The sequence below is a fragment of the Notamacropus eugenii genome, chromosome 3 (assembly GCF_028372415.1).
Source record: "Notamacropus eugenii isolate mMacEug1 chromosome 3, mMacEug1.pri_v2, whole genome shotgun sequence".
Classification (NCBI taxonomy): domain Eukaryota; kingdom Metazoa; phylum Chordata; class Mammalia; order Diprotodontia; family Macropodidae; genus Notamacropus; species Notamacropus eugenii.
The window spans coordinates 295,894,399-295,909,227 of record NC_092874.1 but is presented as its reverse complement, the minus strand read 5'-3'; the positions used below and the strand labels follow the sequence as shown (position 1 = coordinate 295,909,227).

The 14,829-nt window shown below is 45.9% G+C and overlaps 1 protein-coding gene across 2 annotated transcripts; it reads right to left on the bottom strand.

Moving 5' to 3' along the window:
- Positions 1-6: 6 nt before the first annotated feature.
- Positions 7-13,607, bottom strand: KDELR3 (KDEL endoplasmic reticulum protein retention receptor 3). Of its 2 annotated transcripts, none has more exons than XM_072656137.1 (5): positions 12,891-13,607; positions 8,412-8,512; positions 4,618-4,776; positions 3,152-3,404; positions 7-462 (listed from the first exon to the last, which is right to left on the bottom strand). In XM_072656137.1, the coding sequence occupies exons 1-5, from the start codon at positions 12,979-12,981 to the stop codon at positions 422-424; spliced, it is 645 nt and encodes a 214-aa protein (XP_072512238.1). In that variant the 5' UTR covers positions 12,982-13,607; the 3' UTR covers positions 7-421. The 2 variants fall into 2 exon arrangements, with proteins under 2 accessions (XP_072512238.1, XP_072512239.1); XM_072656138.1 differs by lacking the exon at positions 12,891-13,607 and adding an exon at positions 6,472-6,690 and having other exon boundaries at positions 8,412-8,532.
- Between the last annotated feature and the right edge of the window lie 1,222 nt (positions 13,608-14,829).

Sequence of the window (14,829 nt, the reverse complement as noted above, 5' to 3'; positions counted from 1 at the left end):
AGGAAATAACAATGTTGAACCATTATTTTACTCTTAATTTGACAAGGACTGAAGTATGTCTGTCTTAATATAGTAAGACTGGTTTAACTTCTTTTGGTGCTCACCAAGGAGGTTAGGAGCTTCCCAATTTGGGTGTTCTTTCCTGATTTGGGGAGAATAATCTTGGAAAACATTGCCAATCCTGACTTAAGGGATGTCTATAAAAGGATTCACACCAGCCCCAGGGATTGTCCCACCCTTCATTTGTAAACAATTGATGCAGAGGGGATGGAAAAGTTAGCATTCTCTCCATCTCTTCCTGGAAGTCCATTTGTTCAAAAGCAGTACCACAATAACTCTAGGTGGTCAGGAAATCCAAAGGGAACTTTTGAAACAGATCCAGGTCTGCCTGGGTGTTTTGTGTAACTTCTCCATTGAGTCTTCAAACTGGCATTGGGAGACTCAGCTTTTTTCCTTTAAGGACTGTCAAAACAGAAAGGAGGGAAGAGTTAGGCTCTGCTGTATCCAGAGCATGTCAGCAAGTACTGATAGGAGGTGAGTGACAGGTCCTGTTTGGGTGGATGGTCTTGATGTCACATCTGGGCCATATTAATGTGGTAACCCTAGTGCAGCCCTGCTAACAGGTGATAAGGGTAGGACTGACAAGAATTGGCAACTTTCTAGGGAGGATGAAGAACTAAGACTTGAAGGTGTTAACTGCCAACAAATGAATCTGGAAGAAGGTGCGTTTTTTATGGTACTGAAGTTATCTTGGACATGGTAAATTTGAAAGTTGAGATTGTTAGTAGAGAGGGTACGGAAAAGGTCAGAAGCTGCATCAGGAAGAGAAAGCAAGCAAAGGAAATAGTGGCTAAGAGTGAAGGTAAGGGATAGCTGTCAAATAGGGAAACCCCGTTAAAAGGGGTGCCCTGGGGTTGGTCCCTCAATCTTGGGGAGTTTGTGGTGAGGGCAGAATAATGGGAACCTTTGTAAGTATATGGCAAGGAACTAAGAGTTAAGATGTGAGAGAGAGAAGCTGGGTTTTGGAGGAAGTGGGGGGAAATGGAATCGAGGGCACAAGTACTAGGAGAAGGGGGGGTAACGTGCCCACTTCTTCAGAGCACTGGTTTGAGGGTGTTCCCTATTAAGAGCTCATGATTTGAGCAAAGTAGGAGCCTTGGTTTGGGGGTGGGGTAGAGGGCAGTTCATTGAGTTTGAGAGTTTTCTTGGAACAGTTGCCCTGGTTCATCAATTACCATGCAGTCAAAGAATTCCAGAGGAGCTGTAAAAAACCCAGCTAAAATGTGGATGAGAGCTGAGCTCTGTTACTTTCCTCTCTAGTGACTGGGAGATGCCCAGAGGATGGAGGTTAGCTAAGGCTAAGGATTGTTTGGCAAGAGGTTTGGAGGACAGTCTCAGATTTTGACTTAGGAGTCTTTCAGTCGGCTGACCAAAGATGACTCGGGTGCAGGGGCGTTAGAGGTCCCGAAATATTTAATGGAGATGGGAAATGATCCTAAGGGTGGTACATAACCTCCAAGAGGTGCTGAAGGCCAAAGATGAATTGCCAGAGTGAGGAGATTGTTGGAGTTCGGGAGGAATTGTGCAGAATGTAACAGTTTTGTGAAATGAGTGGGAAAAACTATGCTAGTTAAACTAAAAACCTGGTCATTAAAAAGATAAAATGGTTTACTTATTCGCAGAGATTCAATAAAACTAGCTAAGACAGATAAGATAAAAAATTAACACAAAAATCATCAAGCTTTCAGAGTACGACAGGAAACAAGATGGGCAAAGAAATTCCATTCAAAATAACTACAAAACATAAATATCTGGGAGTCAGGTTGCTTGACTAAAACTCAGGACTTTAAACAGCAAAAAGGTAGAGTAATTGGAAGTGAATTGTTTGTAGCTGGGCTGCGTTAATAGGGAAATATAGGACGTAATACAGAAATAATTGTGCTATCTAAATTTATAGGTTTAATGCCATGCTAATCAAATTATCAAGGAGTACACAGGAAAAGTGATCAGTGGACTAAGCAGAACCTGGATTCAGAGAGGTGAAGGGTGCTAGTTGGTGGCGCCTATTTGACCAAAAACTAGGAAAGCAGTTGGGCAGGAATTAGGTTTAACTCACCACTTTCTGTACTACAGTATGGTCCAAATAGGCACACAACCTAAATACGAAATGCCGCATTGTCATAAAAGAATTTGAAAAGTGCATTGGACAGCTGTGGTGGTGGGGAGGGGGAAGGGGAAGAAAGATGGGTGGATTTCTGGACTAAAGGAATAGAGGTGACCATGAAAGAAAAAAAGGATATTTCAAGTCTGTAAAGCAAAGCTTTTGCATAAGCAAAATTAATGTGGCCATAAGTGAAATTGTGTGGAGAAAATGCATCAAACATTTTTATACAAGGTCTCTGAGGTACATATAGATTAAAATAACGTAAGAATAGAAGCCTACTCCCCAGTAATTATGTGTCCAAAAGATATGAGGGGGCAATTTTCAAGAGAAAAAAGTCCAGCTATCAAAAACCATGAATGTTCCAAATATACATAAAAATTAAAAGTTCAGCTTTCACCTCTTACGCATCAGAGAATTGAAGACAAAAACGAAAGCAGTAAACATTGGAGGGACTGTGGAAAGTAGGTACGTCAGTGCGTAGTTAGTGGAACTGACTTGGTCCAGTAAGTATCTCTGAATCAAAGACTGTACTAAGTCATGTACACCAAGGTTAAAGACAGGCAAATATCCTATATTTATCAAAATACAGCACTTTTTGTAGTATGTCAGCTTGCGGGTGGAGGAAGTCAGTGCATGTGATTTGGGAATGTCTAAATAAACTGGCATTACTATAGGAAATAAATACAGAGGATTAGACTTGGGAGAACTTGTATGAACCGATGCAGTGAAAGGGTCTGTCACATAGATCAGGTTATGTTTACAAATGAGCATAAAGGAAGATGGAATTGGGCTTAAAACTAATCAGTCTATTCCCTGATTTTATTTGGGGGGGGACAGATGAGGAAGCAAGTCTTCCACTTCTGGATGTGAAAGATGTATTGATTTGACTGGGTTGTCTACTTGATTTCCTTTGGGGAAGTGATTTGGGGGTGGCTATTATTAGGTAGTGACTGATGTTCCCATCTTCCACCCTCCCCTGGTACCTACCTTTGGTCACATACAGGTAGAAGAAGTCACAGTAGAAGATGGTTTGTACCACCCCGGACACCACTGCAATTTGGTCGTAGAAATTTTCTGTGTGGTACCTCCAGATCCAGTTAGCCAGATAAAGAGCTCGATAAAGCCCCAGAAAGAAAAGGTAGTGAGTGGTGATGGTCTCTGCCTCCCCAGTCCGGCTGATCATGAAAAGCTGGGGCAGGATTGCCACAGACTCCAGGTAGATAGAGAAGGTCCAGAGGATCTGAATCAGAAGGAAGAGCGGTCAGGAGAGATGCAGCATGAAGTCAGAAAACTTGATTCCATCTGGGACAAATGACTTCCTCTCTGGAAGTTAGTTTCCCCCTCTAAAATAAGAGGGCTAGCCTCTGAGATCTAAGTCTATGATCCCAAGGCCTCAGTCAAATTGTCAAGTATGAGTTGGGACCAAATTATCATTGGGTAACTTTAAGAGGGAGCATGAATATTACCAGTTATCCTAGACCCAACAGGAACATAGCAAGAGGCAGAGTACGTATCGGCTCTGTTCTTAGAGGGTCATGGTTTCAGAGCTGGAAATGATGATGTTTGAGCTAATCGAGACTAATCTCATGTTATGGGTGAGGGGGATGTGCTGGTAAACGCTTTGTCAGAGTCAGTGCTAGAAGCAAAGCCATGACTAACGCCCTCTTGTGACATCTTCAAAAATTGTGGGATCATAGGTTTAGAGCTGGATGTCTCCAAACCCCCCATTTTAGGAATGAGACCCAGCCTTGGGAGGCCAGAAAATCTTCCGAAAGTCATGTGGACTAGTACTTGAACTCGGGTGCTCTGTACTCCAAGTCCAAACTAAATGTTGTTCCTCAGGGTTAGTTCCTCTGGGATGCCTAAATTAGCTTTTTCCTTCATTCAATCTCTGGACTTAATTTTATGACTTAATCTTGAGAAGGTGATGCTGAATGTGATTTTTAGGAGGTCTTGAGCAAATAAAATTTCTTCTCTTTTTAATCTGCACATTCTAAACTTTAAATTATACTATTTGTGCCAGTTTTAAAACAAAAGATTTTTTCTTTTTAATTACAAGGGGGAAAAAAGCTCCTACAGTGGTCAGAGAAGTATAATTGCCCAGTAGATTTTGGTTTGAGGCCGTGTTCTGGTATACTCCCTGAACATCTGTAGTTTTGGTCAAAGAATCAAAGGGACAATTGCCAACTGGAAGAAGAGCTGCATCAGCATAGAGGCCTGAGGACTTGGACCCAGGGTGGAGAACCTAGGACCTCAAGGTCACATATAGCCCTCTAGGTCCTCAAGTGTGGTCCTTTGAATCCAAACATAACAGAACAAATCCCTTTAATAAAAGTCCACACCCAAGGACCTAGAAGGCCCCATGTGGCCTCAAGGCCACAGGTTACCCACCCCTGAGTCTTGGACCATTGAAGAAGACCAGGACAAGGGGAGCAGCTTTTCTTTTTCCTTACCTCCAGAGGGGTGAAACTGTAATTCTCAAGGAAGGAGAGACCAGTGACTGGGACCAAGAGAAACTCTAGGCGGAATGTGTCATTCTCACTGTCAAATGATTTCCAAAATTTCCAGTAAATCATGTATACGGTGACATAGGAACATAGCAGGAATATCACCTATGAGAGGAAGAATGAGGTAGAGTGAATTCCTTTGGACCCTGGCCAGCCTGCCCTATGCCCTGGGTACCAGAGGGAGGGCCTGTCTTCCTCTTGATGCTTTTCAAGCCTTAAATTCTGGATAAGGTGTCCTAGTTTCTGGACCTTATATCAAGGGAATGCTGCACTTAACTTGACACCCCCTCTTTGACTTTGCTCTCTAGAACCCTATGATGGGGCCAACTCAGTCTTCAGAGGTGGGAGTGGTGAGCATAACTGATACTCCCAGGATACAGATCCCAACACCTTAGGAGGTGATTGGTTCGGGCAACCTGGCAGGAGCCTCCAAGATGGTGACAGTAATACCAAGTTTAATGTAAGCCCCTCCAGGGACCAATTTTTGTCTGAATCTTCAAGCTGTAGGCCAGAGCTTGGCCTACAGCAGGAGCTGAATAAATGCTTGTTGAACACTGAATGCCTCTCATGGAATCTAATCTTGAAGCCTTCCAACTTAGTGTAGGACCTGCTGGCTTTAGCAGGGAAACTTCCTGGAGTGGGTGGGGGGATGTTTCCACTTTTATCCAACCTGATGAGTCCAAATAATGAACTCAGTATCTTTCCTACCTAACCTCCTCTTTCTTACTTCTCCATTTGTTGTCAAGGATGTCTCCATCCTCACTGTTTCCCAGGCTAGCAACCTAGACAGTCATCCTCAAGTAGACACCCTCCAGCTCCACTCCCTTTCCCCATAGCCAATCAGCTACAAACCTTGTAGACTCATTCTTAACTCAACATTCTTAACATGCCCCCTTCTCTCTCCTCTGACAATGCCATCGCTCTGGGGAAGGTCTCCATGCTCTCATGACTCAACTATTGTCAGAGTCTGCTTTCTGTAGTTTCTTCCCTCTCCAATCCATCTTCCACCACTTCTCAAACTGAGTTTCCTAAAGCACAGAAGTCTGACTGTAATGTTGTTAGGTCATTCTTCAGTTATGTCTGATGCTTGGAGACACTATTTGGGATTTTCTTGGCAAAGAAACTAGAGTGATTTGGCATTTCCTTCTCCAGCATATTTTACAGATGAGAAAACTGAGGCAGGTAGGGTTAAGTAACTTGCCCAGAGTCAAACAGCTAATAATTGTCTGAGGCTGGATTTGAACTCAGGTTTCTCTGACTCCAGGTCTGGCTCTCTACCTACTGTGATGCCACCTAACTGCTCACAAGTCATATCCTTTCCTTAGTGGCAAACTCCAGTGGCTCCCTATTACTCCCAGGGAAAAAAATCCTCCTTTGGCTCTTAAAGTCCCTCACAACCTGGTCCCTTCCTACCTTCCCAGTCTTCTTACCGCCTTATTCTCCTCCACATACATACTATGTTATCCAGTGACACTGGCCTTGGGGCTGCTCCTTGCACAGGATACTCCGTTTCCTGATTCTTCACCTTTAAAATGGCTGTCCCCCATGCCTGGAATGCCCTCCCTCCTCTCCTCTGTCTCTTGGTTCCCCTGGCTTCCTCCGGGACTCAGCTCCAATCTCATCTCCTACAGAAAACCTTTCCTAACCCACCCTCCCCGCCCCCCCCCCCCCCCACTCTAACAAGTGCCTCCTTTCTGAAATTATCTATTTAATTAAGCTGTATATATTTTGGGTATATGTAGTTGTTTGGCTGGCTTCTCCCCCAATTAGGCTGTGAGCTTTCTGATGGCACTGACTCACGTTTGTGACTTGCTTCGTATCACCAGCTCTGACATACAGCAGGAGCTTAATAAATGCTACTCGGTGCTGATGCAGTTGTATCCCCATCATTCAACAGTTCCCAGCATTCAATATGTGCTTCATAAATGCTTGATCAACTGCAGTCTGTGCTCCCCTGGCACGGTCCTTGAGAATCCAAGGTCATGCCAACCTCCTAATGGCTCCCCTTTGAAGGTGTTTCTGGTGGAGCATGGGAAATAACATTGGCACTAACTGTTAAAAGTCTGCATTGCTTGAAATTCGTTCTTTCAAAGAGATGTCAAAATCAGGTTGCTTTGACCTTCCTTTCATTGTCTCAGCAAACATTCCATTAAGCAGTTCCTCAGTCCAGGGTCCTGTGCTAAACACTGGGAGAGACTCTATTTGGTTAAAGCACAGCCCTTGCTTCTTGGGAGTTTCCAGTCCAGTAAATGCGTAAGTGACAGTGACAGAAATGTTTATTCTCTTGCAATTCAGTAAGTATTTCTTAATTGGGGAATGGCTAACTAAGCTGTGGGACAAGAATATCCTGGAAGATTCTTGGGCTCTAAGAAATGAGCCTATCCAGAGAATCATGGGAGGGGAGGCGGGGGTGGGGGTGGGGGTGGCTTTGTATGAACAATGCAAAGGCTCAGAACCACAAGACAATGAAAATGAGGTGTTGTGAATTAGAACGACCAACGTTAACCCCAGGGAAGAGACGTGAGAAGGCGCCCTCCACCCTTCTTTGGAGAAGTAGGCAACAATGGGGCAGCACTGCGGGAATCCTCAGATTTATTTGAGGGATTGCCTAAGTTAGCTAAACTGTTCCCCTTCCCTTTTAAATCTTTGTTACGAGGAATGGCTCTCTGGGAGTTTGAGAGGGAGAGTGATAAACTGGAAAATACAAGTCACTTAACCCTGCCTGCCTCAGTTTCCTCATCTGTAAAATGTGCTGGAGAAGGAAATGACAAATGATTCCAGTATCTTTGTCAAGAAAATGCAAATGTAAGTGATGTAAAAAATGAGATAGCAATAGAAATTTATTTTGAAAAAAATTCATAGTATATATTCAGCACCCACTATGTGTGGTAACGGAAAGCATTGATAGGAATGAGCAAACATAAATCATATGCAAAGTAAATTTCCAAATAATGTGTGTGGGGGAGGCCAGTAAGAGCTGAGGGAAGTAGGGAAAAGCCTTGTGCAGGAGGTAACACAGGAGTTTTCTAAGAGGCACAGGTAAGGAGGAAGAGTGTTCCAGGTATGGGGGAAAGCCTGAACAAAGACAGGAAATGGAAAGTTGTGGGCAGAGAACAGTAATGAGACAAAGAGCCTGGAGGGTGATGGGGAGTAATTCATACAGGGCATCCCAAAAGTCTTGGTGCAGCTTTAAGCATGAATAACTTCACAAGCAGAAAAGCTACATATTTGCAAAAAAGTTAATTTCTAAAATTTTAAAATATTGATATGGTTCCTAATTAAATTCAACATATCTACCATCTAGTGATGTATGTGGCCCTAGTCAATTTTCAAAGTTTGTAAAAACAGATCAGGTGCTGCTCACTGATTGAAAGGATTACTTTTGTAATCCTAGCCTTAGAATCATCCAAAGAACTCCATCTGGATGCATACACAATGATTTAGACAGGACCCCACCAGAAAGTCCATTAGAGAAAGATCAGGTGACCCAAGTGACTGAACAAGAAGCTGTCCTCTGCTGATCCACCCCTCTGAGAGAGTGTCATAACAGGGTACCCTGAGTACTTAAAATTAGGCCTGAATAGAAAAGTTGACTTATCAAGCAGAGATCTTTCCCTTTTTCCCAGAGGCAATAGGGAAGCAGCAGTTTTTTAAGCAGTCATGGTCAGGCCTGTACTCTAGAAATACAGTAGTTGTATGTACACAGAAGTACACAGCCCTTGTAAAGCTCCCCTCCTCACCTTCATCACTGTGTTGTAGAGGGAGATAAAGTTGGTGAACAGGTCTAGGTATCGAGTTGTAAAGACAAGAGCAAACAAAACTTGGCTCTTTCCGGAGATTCCTGTATCCAGGGAAAAAGAGCATGAATTAATTGGAAAGCAAACTTCCTAGTGCGCACCCTGGAAGCAGAGAATTTGTGAGATGGATCTTTCAATTCAACCCAGCTAGTGACCTGCTGGAGGATCTTCTGGCCTTTGCTACACCCCCTCCTGTGAGTAACCGCAGGTGGGGTGAGGCTGGGGAGAACTTGACTTTATTCCCAGTTCTTTTCTTTCCTCCCTCCCTCCCTTCTTCCCTCCCTCCTTTCCTCCCTCCCTTCCTTCCTTCCTTCCTTCCTTCCTTCCTTCCTTCTTCCCTTCCTCCCTCCCTTCCTCCCTCCCTCCTTCCCTCCCTCCCTTCCTTCCTTCCTTCCTTCTTCCTTCCCTCCCTCCCTCCTTCCTTCCTTCCTTCCTTTCTCCCTTCCTCCCTCCCTCCTTCCTTCTTTCCTTTCTTCATTGTTCTTTCCTTCATGGAGCCAAAACTTGCAGCCATCTAAATCATAAGGATAGTTAGCAATTATATAGCACTTCATGGTCTGAAAAGTGTTGTCCATATGTTATGTCACTTATTCTCATAAATGTTGTGTGATAGGTGCTATTCCTATCCCCATTTTACAGATGAGAAAGCTGAGGCTGGGCAAGATTAAGTGACTTCCCCAGGATCACAAAGCTAGTAAGTGTCTGAGGCAGGATTTGGACTCAGATCCTCCAGATATCAAGGATAGTTGATACAGATATCAACTGTACCACTGAGCTCTCAGTCTCCCTTGGTTTTTGCTTCAGTTACCTGCAAGGAGAAAGGCTCTCTTTGTGGGGCAGGCAGATAGCCAACCTGAGGACATAAAGCTCTCCACTGATTACACTGTTCTTTCCCTCCACAAGTTTAGAATCCCATAGAGCTCTTTTGGAAAGGGTATGGAGTAATGCCTCAACCACCCTGCAGGGGTTGAAAAAGGCAGAAAAATGGGAACCCCTTTCCCCCAAAAAACAACCAGTTGTTGGCTCAGCAGAGTGTATTTCCTAAGCTCGTAGGGTTTAGAGCTGAAGGACAGCTTAGAGCTCAACTCTCTTTTCCATATGGAGAAACCCCAGGCCAGAGCTGAGATCATGGACTTCAAGGCAGAAGGGATAAGAGGTCATCTGGTTCAATCCTCTTATCTTATAGAAAAGGAAAACTACAAAACATGGTAGAACAAGGTTTGCCTCGGGTCACAGAGAAAGGATGCAACAGAATGGGGATTCGAACCCAGGTCCGCTGACTTCAAATCCCTTGTCCTCACTGTATCCTGTGCTGCAAGAGCACTTTAATAACAAGTTTCATGACTATGGCACTGAGATTTGCAAAATACTTTATCTATATTAGCTCATTCATCCTCATAGCAAACGTGTATGATGGGTGCTGTTATCCCCATTTTACAGATGGGGAAACTGAGGCTCATAGGATTTCAGGGAGTTGTCTAGAGTCATATCCCAGAGCGGATTCAACCTAGGTCTTCTCAATGTGAGGTCTAGCCTTCTATCCAGTATTCCAGTATACATTCCAGTATGCCTTTTATGGTAGGGTTGGCCATCTCCCAATGAGAGATGATTGGGTAGGCTCCTAGTGGAATGTGAACTGACCCACCCTGTGGCTGTGTCGTTAGAGGACAGAGAGCAGCCAGAAAGTTCTGTCCGGTGACCTGGAGTCACATGAATTTGCTTAGCTGACTTTAAGTCCATTAGCCCACTCTGGTGGCAAGAAAAAAGAAAGAAGACGCAGCTGTCCCTCTGCTGTGTAGATGGAGCTTGGCCTTGGAGGGCTGGGCCCCTTTCTATCACATCTACAATCAGTTTTTGTTTAGGTCCCTCTCTTTCCTTTCCCACCCCCCCAAACTCACTGAAGTTCACGAAAGTCTCCTAGGTTTCAAGATTTGAAACTAGAAAGACCTTTAGAAACCAACCCCCTCATTTTTACAGAGGAAGAGACTGAGGCCCAGAGGTTGTGTGACTTGCCTAAAGTCATAGAACTAGAGTCAGGATTGGAACCCAAGTCCTCTGGGGTCAGGAAGAGTCAGATATGACAGAAGCAACTCTGACCCCAAATCTAGCGGTCTTTTGATGGTACCATCCCATCTCCCTGTCTAGCCCCCAATGACTACCTTCCTTCCATTGATCTGTCTTTGCTTACAACTTTTGGGGGTAGAATTGGAAAAGTATTCAAAGGATACCTAACAGAACCCTCTTACTTTACAGAACAGAAAACAAGGCCAGGAAGAGAAAGTTGTTCCCTCAAGGCCGCCAATCTGGCAGAGCCCAGACTGAAAGCCCATTTCCTAATGACATCAGGCTTCTTCCTGGAGGCCCAACCTCAGTGAGTAGGGGGGAGCAGGATTGGGCTAATGGATAGAGAAATGAGCCATTTCGCCTCTCTCCTGTCCAGCCCAGAAGAGCATATGTGTTCTAGGCAGCAAGTTACCACCCCAAAGGGCTCCTGTGCAAAGCAAGGGTCAGGGCGGGTCACAGAACTTCTAAAGGTCTCCCCATGGGACCTCACTATCCACAAATACCAACTGGGTCCAGGAAAGGAGAATGAGGAGGTGAGGGCTCAGATAGTGGGTTAAGAAAATTCTTCAGTCATAGGGTGACTAGTCCAAGAAACCCTCAGATGTTGCCTCTGACGGAATTGCAGTGTCTGAGGTTGAAGGGGCCTCAGTGGGTCTCTTGTGCAGACCCCAAAGGAAGGCCCCTGGGCAAATACTCAACAAATAGTCACTCAGTTTCTGGCTGAAGCTCTCTAATTGGGGGGGAGGGGAGGCTGAAGGAGTAAAGGTCGAATAAAAAAAAAAAAAGGTTAATTTTCAGACAGTTCTCATTTAGCAGGAAGGTTTTCTTAACATTAAGCCTGACTGTGGTTATTTGCAAAGCCACCTTCAGCTCTGCTCTGGTTCTGGCCCCTGGCAGAAGAACCACGGATGCAGACCCAATGTCCCATTTCCCCTTGCCATCCCCCACTCCCAGTTACAGAAGCAAAGGATACAATAGCACAGAGGGGGTAGTTAGGGGCTGGGTCCCAGTCCTGATTCTGCCTCTGTCCCGATAGGTAACCATGGGCAAGGATCCCCCTGGCTGGGCCTCCAGTACTACCACTGTAAAATGAGAAGTTTGCATTGGATGGTTTCTAGAGTCCCTCCTAGTTCTAACATCCCATTTGGTGAGGCCTCACCCAGTTCTACACCCAGTTCTAACATCCTTTGTTTTTGCTCAAAGCTCTACTACTCTGTGTTCTATGTCCTTCCCAGTTGTGATACTCTTGTGTTCTAAGGTCCCTCCCAGCTCTGACACTCTGTGTTCTATGCCCTTCCCAGTTGTGATACTCTGTGTTCTAAGGTCCCTCTCAGTTCTGATACTCTGTGTTCTAAGGTCCTTTCCAGTTCTGATACTCTGTGTTCTAAGATTCCTCTCAGCTTTGATCTCTGGGTTTGGGTTCTAAAGTCCCTTCTTGGCTCTGATACTGTATTCTAATGCCCCTCCCAGCTCTGACCCAATCGCTTTTCTAAAGTCCACTGCAGCTCTGACTATGGTCTAAGGCTGTTAGGTTTCTCTCTGCTCTCCCACCCTTGAGTGTTCTGAGTTCCCTGTTCTTCAGCTCCACCTTTCCCCTGGCCAGTCCCTTGCTTTCTGCAGCCTCCCTCCCACCTATCTCTGTGCCTGCCACATCACACCCTCCTCCTGTACTAGTGGCCATCCCCTTCACACCCATGCCTGCCCAGATTCTGTCTGTAAGCCATGCAGGGGCAGAGAAGTGAGAGGGGGAGTATCAGTGCTAAGGAGAGGGCTTCGTGGAGATGGGAGAGGGTGATGAGAGGCAGAAGGGGAAGAGTAGAGGAAGTACTAGGGTAGAAAAGAGGAGAGTCGGGGGGGGGGGGTTGTTGGCATTTTGGAAAGTAGGGTCCATGGAGAAAGAAGAGAAAGATAAGGAGAGAAGGCTCCTCACAGAATTTAAATTGCTCTCATTCTTATAGCACATTAATGGTCACAAAGCACATTACTTCTATTATCTTATATCTCACTGCAACCTAGTGAGGTGGGTACCATGATTATCCTCATTTGACAGCTAAGCCAACTGAGACCCAGAGGGACAAACGACTACGAAGTTTCTTAAGCAAGATTTGAACTCTGATTTTCTGGACTCCTGCCTTAGAGATCATCTCATTCAGTCTCTCCATTTGACAGCAGGGAATGAGGCCCAGAGGTTATTTGTGCAAGATTACCCAGCAAGGATTTGAGCCCTGGTCTCCTAACTGCCTTGCCCTCCTTGGGAGTTTGAAGGAGCAGAAGCCTAGCTCTCCTTACTCTCCATCCATCCTCTGTCTTCCTGACTCTCTCCCTCTGAACCCAGCTTCTGCTCCATCCATTGCTTACCTCGGCAGGACTTGGATCTCCAGATTTTGACCAGTAAAAGGATCATGGCCAGTAAGTGGGAAACATCCCCCAGGATCCGGAACAGGTTCATGATGGCGCTGCCTACTCCCCAGTGCCAGGCACTACCCAAGACTCCCCTCGGCTGACCCTTCCTTGAAGATCCCTTGATGGAAGGTTTTCACTCTCTCGCACCCACCTTCTTTGCTCTGGCCCCAATCCTCTATAAGAATTTCCTGCCTAGAGAGAGCTGGGACTCGCCTCTGCCCCAGCCCCAGGCTTCCTTCAGCATCTAGCCATCCAGTTTCCCCACCCTTCACTCCTCTGGGTCCAATGCCAAGTCTGGGCTACCCCTAGCCTTAGGGCCAGCCAGTTCTATCTCCTCCAGGCAGCCTTCCAGGCACCTGGGCTCCGGCTGGGACACCCTAGCCTCTTTCCCCAGTCCTGGAGCAGGCGGTGACGTGGCTGGGCTGGCTAGGGCCTTGGGGGTGGGAGGAGACTACTAGAGAGCCAGGAAGTGGAGTCTTGGAATCCCGGACCTGCCCCCTCCTCATACTGGTGGGCTGCAGGGGAGCCGCTACCCGGGCAAGGCGTAGGAAGGAGGAAGTGGTAACGGCTGTGGTGGCAGCTGTCCAGGAGCTGGGAGAGAGGCCCCTCCTGCTGAGGTGGCCAGCTCTCCTCCAGTTTGCTGGGACGTGGCTGGGCAGGGCTGGGCTCCCCTCCTGCTTCCTGCCAGGCCCTCCCTCCCCACCTTCTCCCAGCTGCAGGGACCAGGTGGGGCTGCTCAGCTGGAGTCAGTGAGCAGAGGAGTTTCTGTCCAATCTGGGGGAGATGCAGATACTTGGCAGATGGGGCGATGGGAAGGGAGTGCTTTCTCCCTTTCCCCTCCCTCAACCTTTCTTCCCAGAGACACACTCTCCTCAGAAGCCCTCCATCCAATTCATTAAGCATCCTAGTGTACTGGAAGTAACACTGGATTTGGAGCTTCTATCAGCTGCTAACAAGCTGTGTGCCCTTCTTTGGGCCTCAGTTTCCCCATTTGTCTGACTATGTCACTCCCTTGCTCAAATAACCTTTAGTAGCTCCCTATTATCTACAAGACAAAATATCCACTCCTTAGCCTGGAATTCAAGGTCCTGTGCTGACCTTTCCATACTTCTTTCCTATCAGTCCTCTAAATTTCAAGCAGTTCCCCCAACCTTGTCCCATGATTGGCAGCCCTGTCCTGTGCTCTGTCCACTCCACAACAGCCCTGGGAGGAAGGTAAGGCAAGTATCATTGCTCTGTTTTACAGATGAAGAAATTGATGCCCAGAGAGGGAAGCAACTTTAATCCTCTTCAGTAGAGGGAGCGCTTATTAAATACCTGCTGTATGCCAAGCATTTTGCTAGGCCCTGGGGGGCAAGGACAGAAATGAAACATAAATCCCTGTCCTCACTCGCTAAGAAGCAAATCTAAAGCCATTTGAGGAGGCTAACACCATGGGCAGGGGAGGGAAGTACAAAGAGGGGGATTAGAGAAGCCTCCTTGTGGAACATGGCACCTAAACGGATTCTAGGACTCAGGAGGAAGGAACTGCATTCCTGACACTGACACAAAGACGAGGATGTAGGAGATGGAATCTGAATCTGGGAAACAGAAAGTTGAACACTTTGGCTAGAATGAATGAGAAAGAGTAGTGTGAAATAACAATAGTTAGCATTTGTATAAGGTTTGCACAGTGTTTTACAAATATGATCTCATTTTATTATCACAATAATTCTGGAAAGTAGGTACTTACTAGTATACCTACTTTATAGATGAAATAAGTGAGGCAGACTGAGGTTAGGTGACGACCAGAGATACACAGCTAGTAAGTGTCTTAGGTCAAATTTGAACTCAGGACTTCTTGACTCCAGGCTCATGTTTTAGCCATTGCACCACCTGGCTGCTGTCTTCAAGT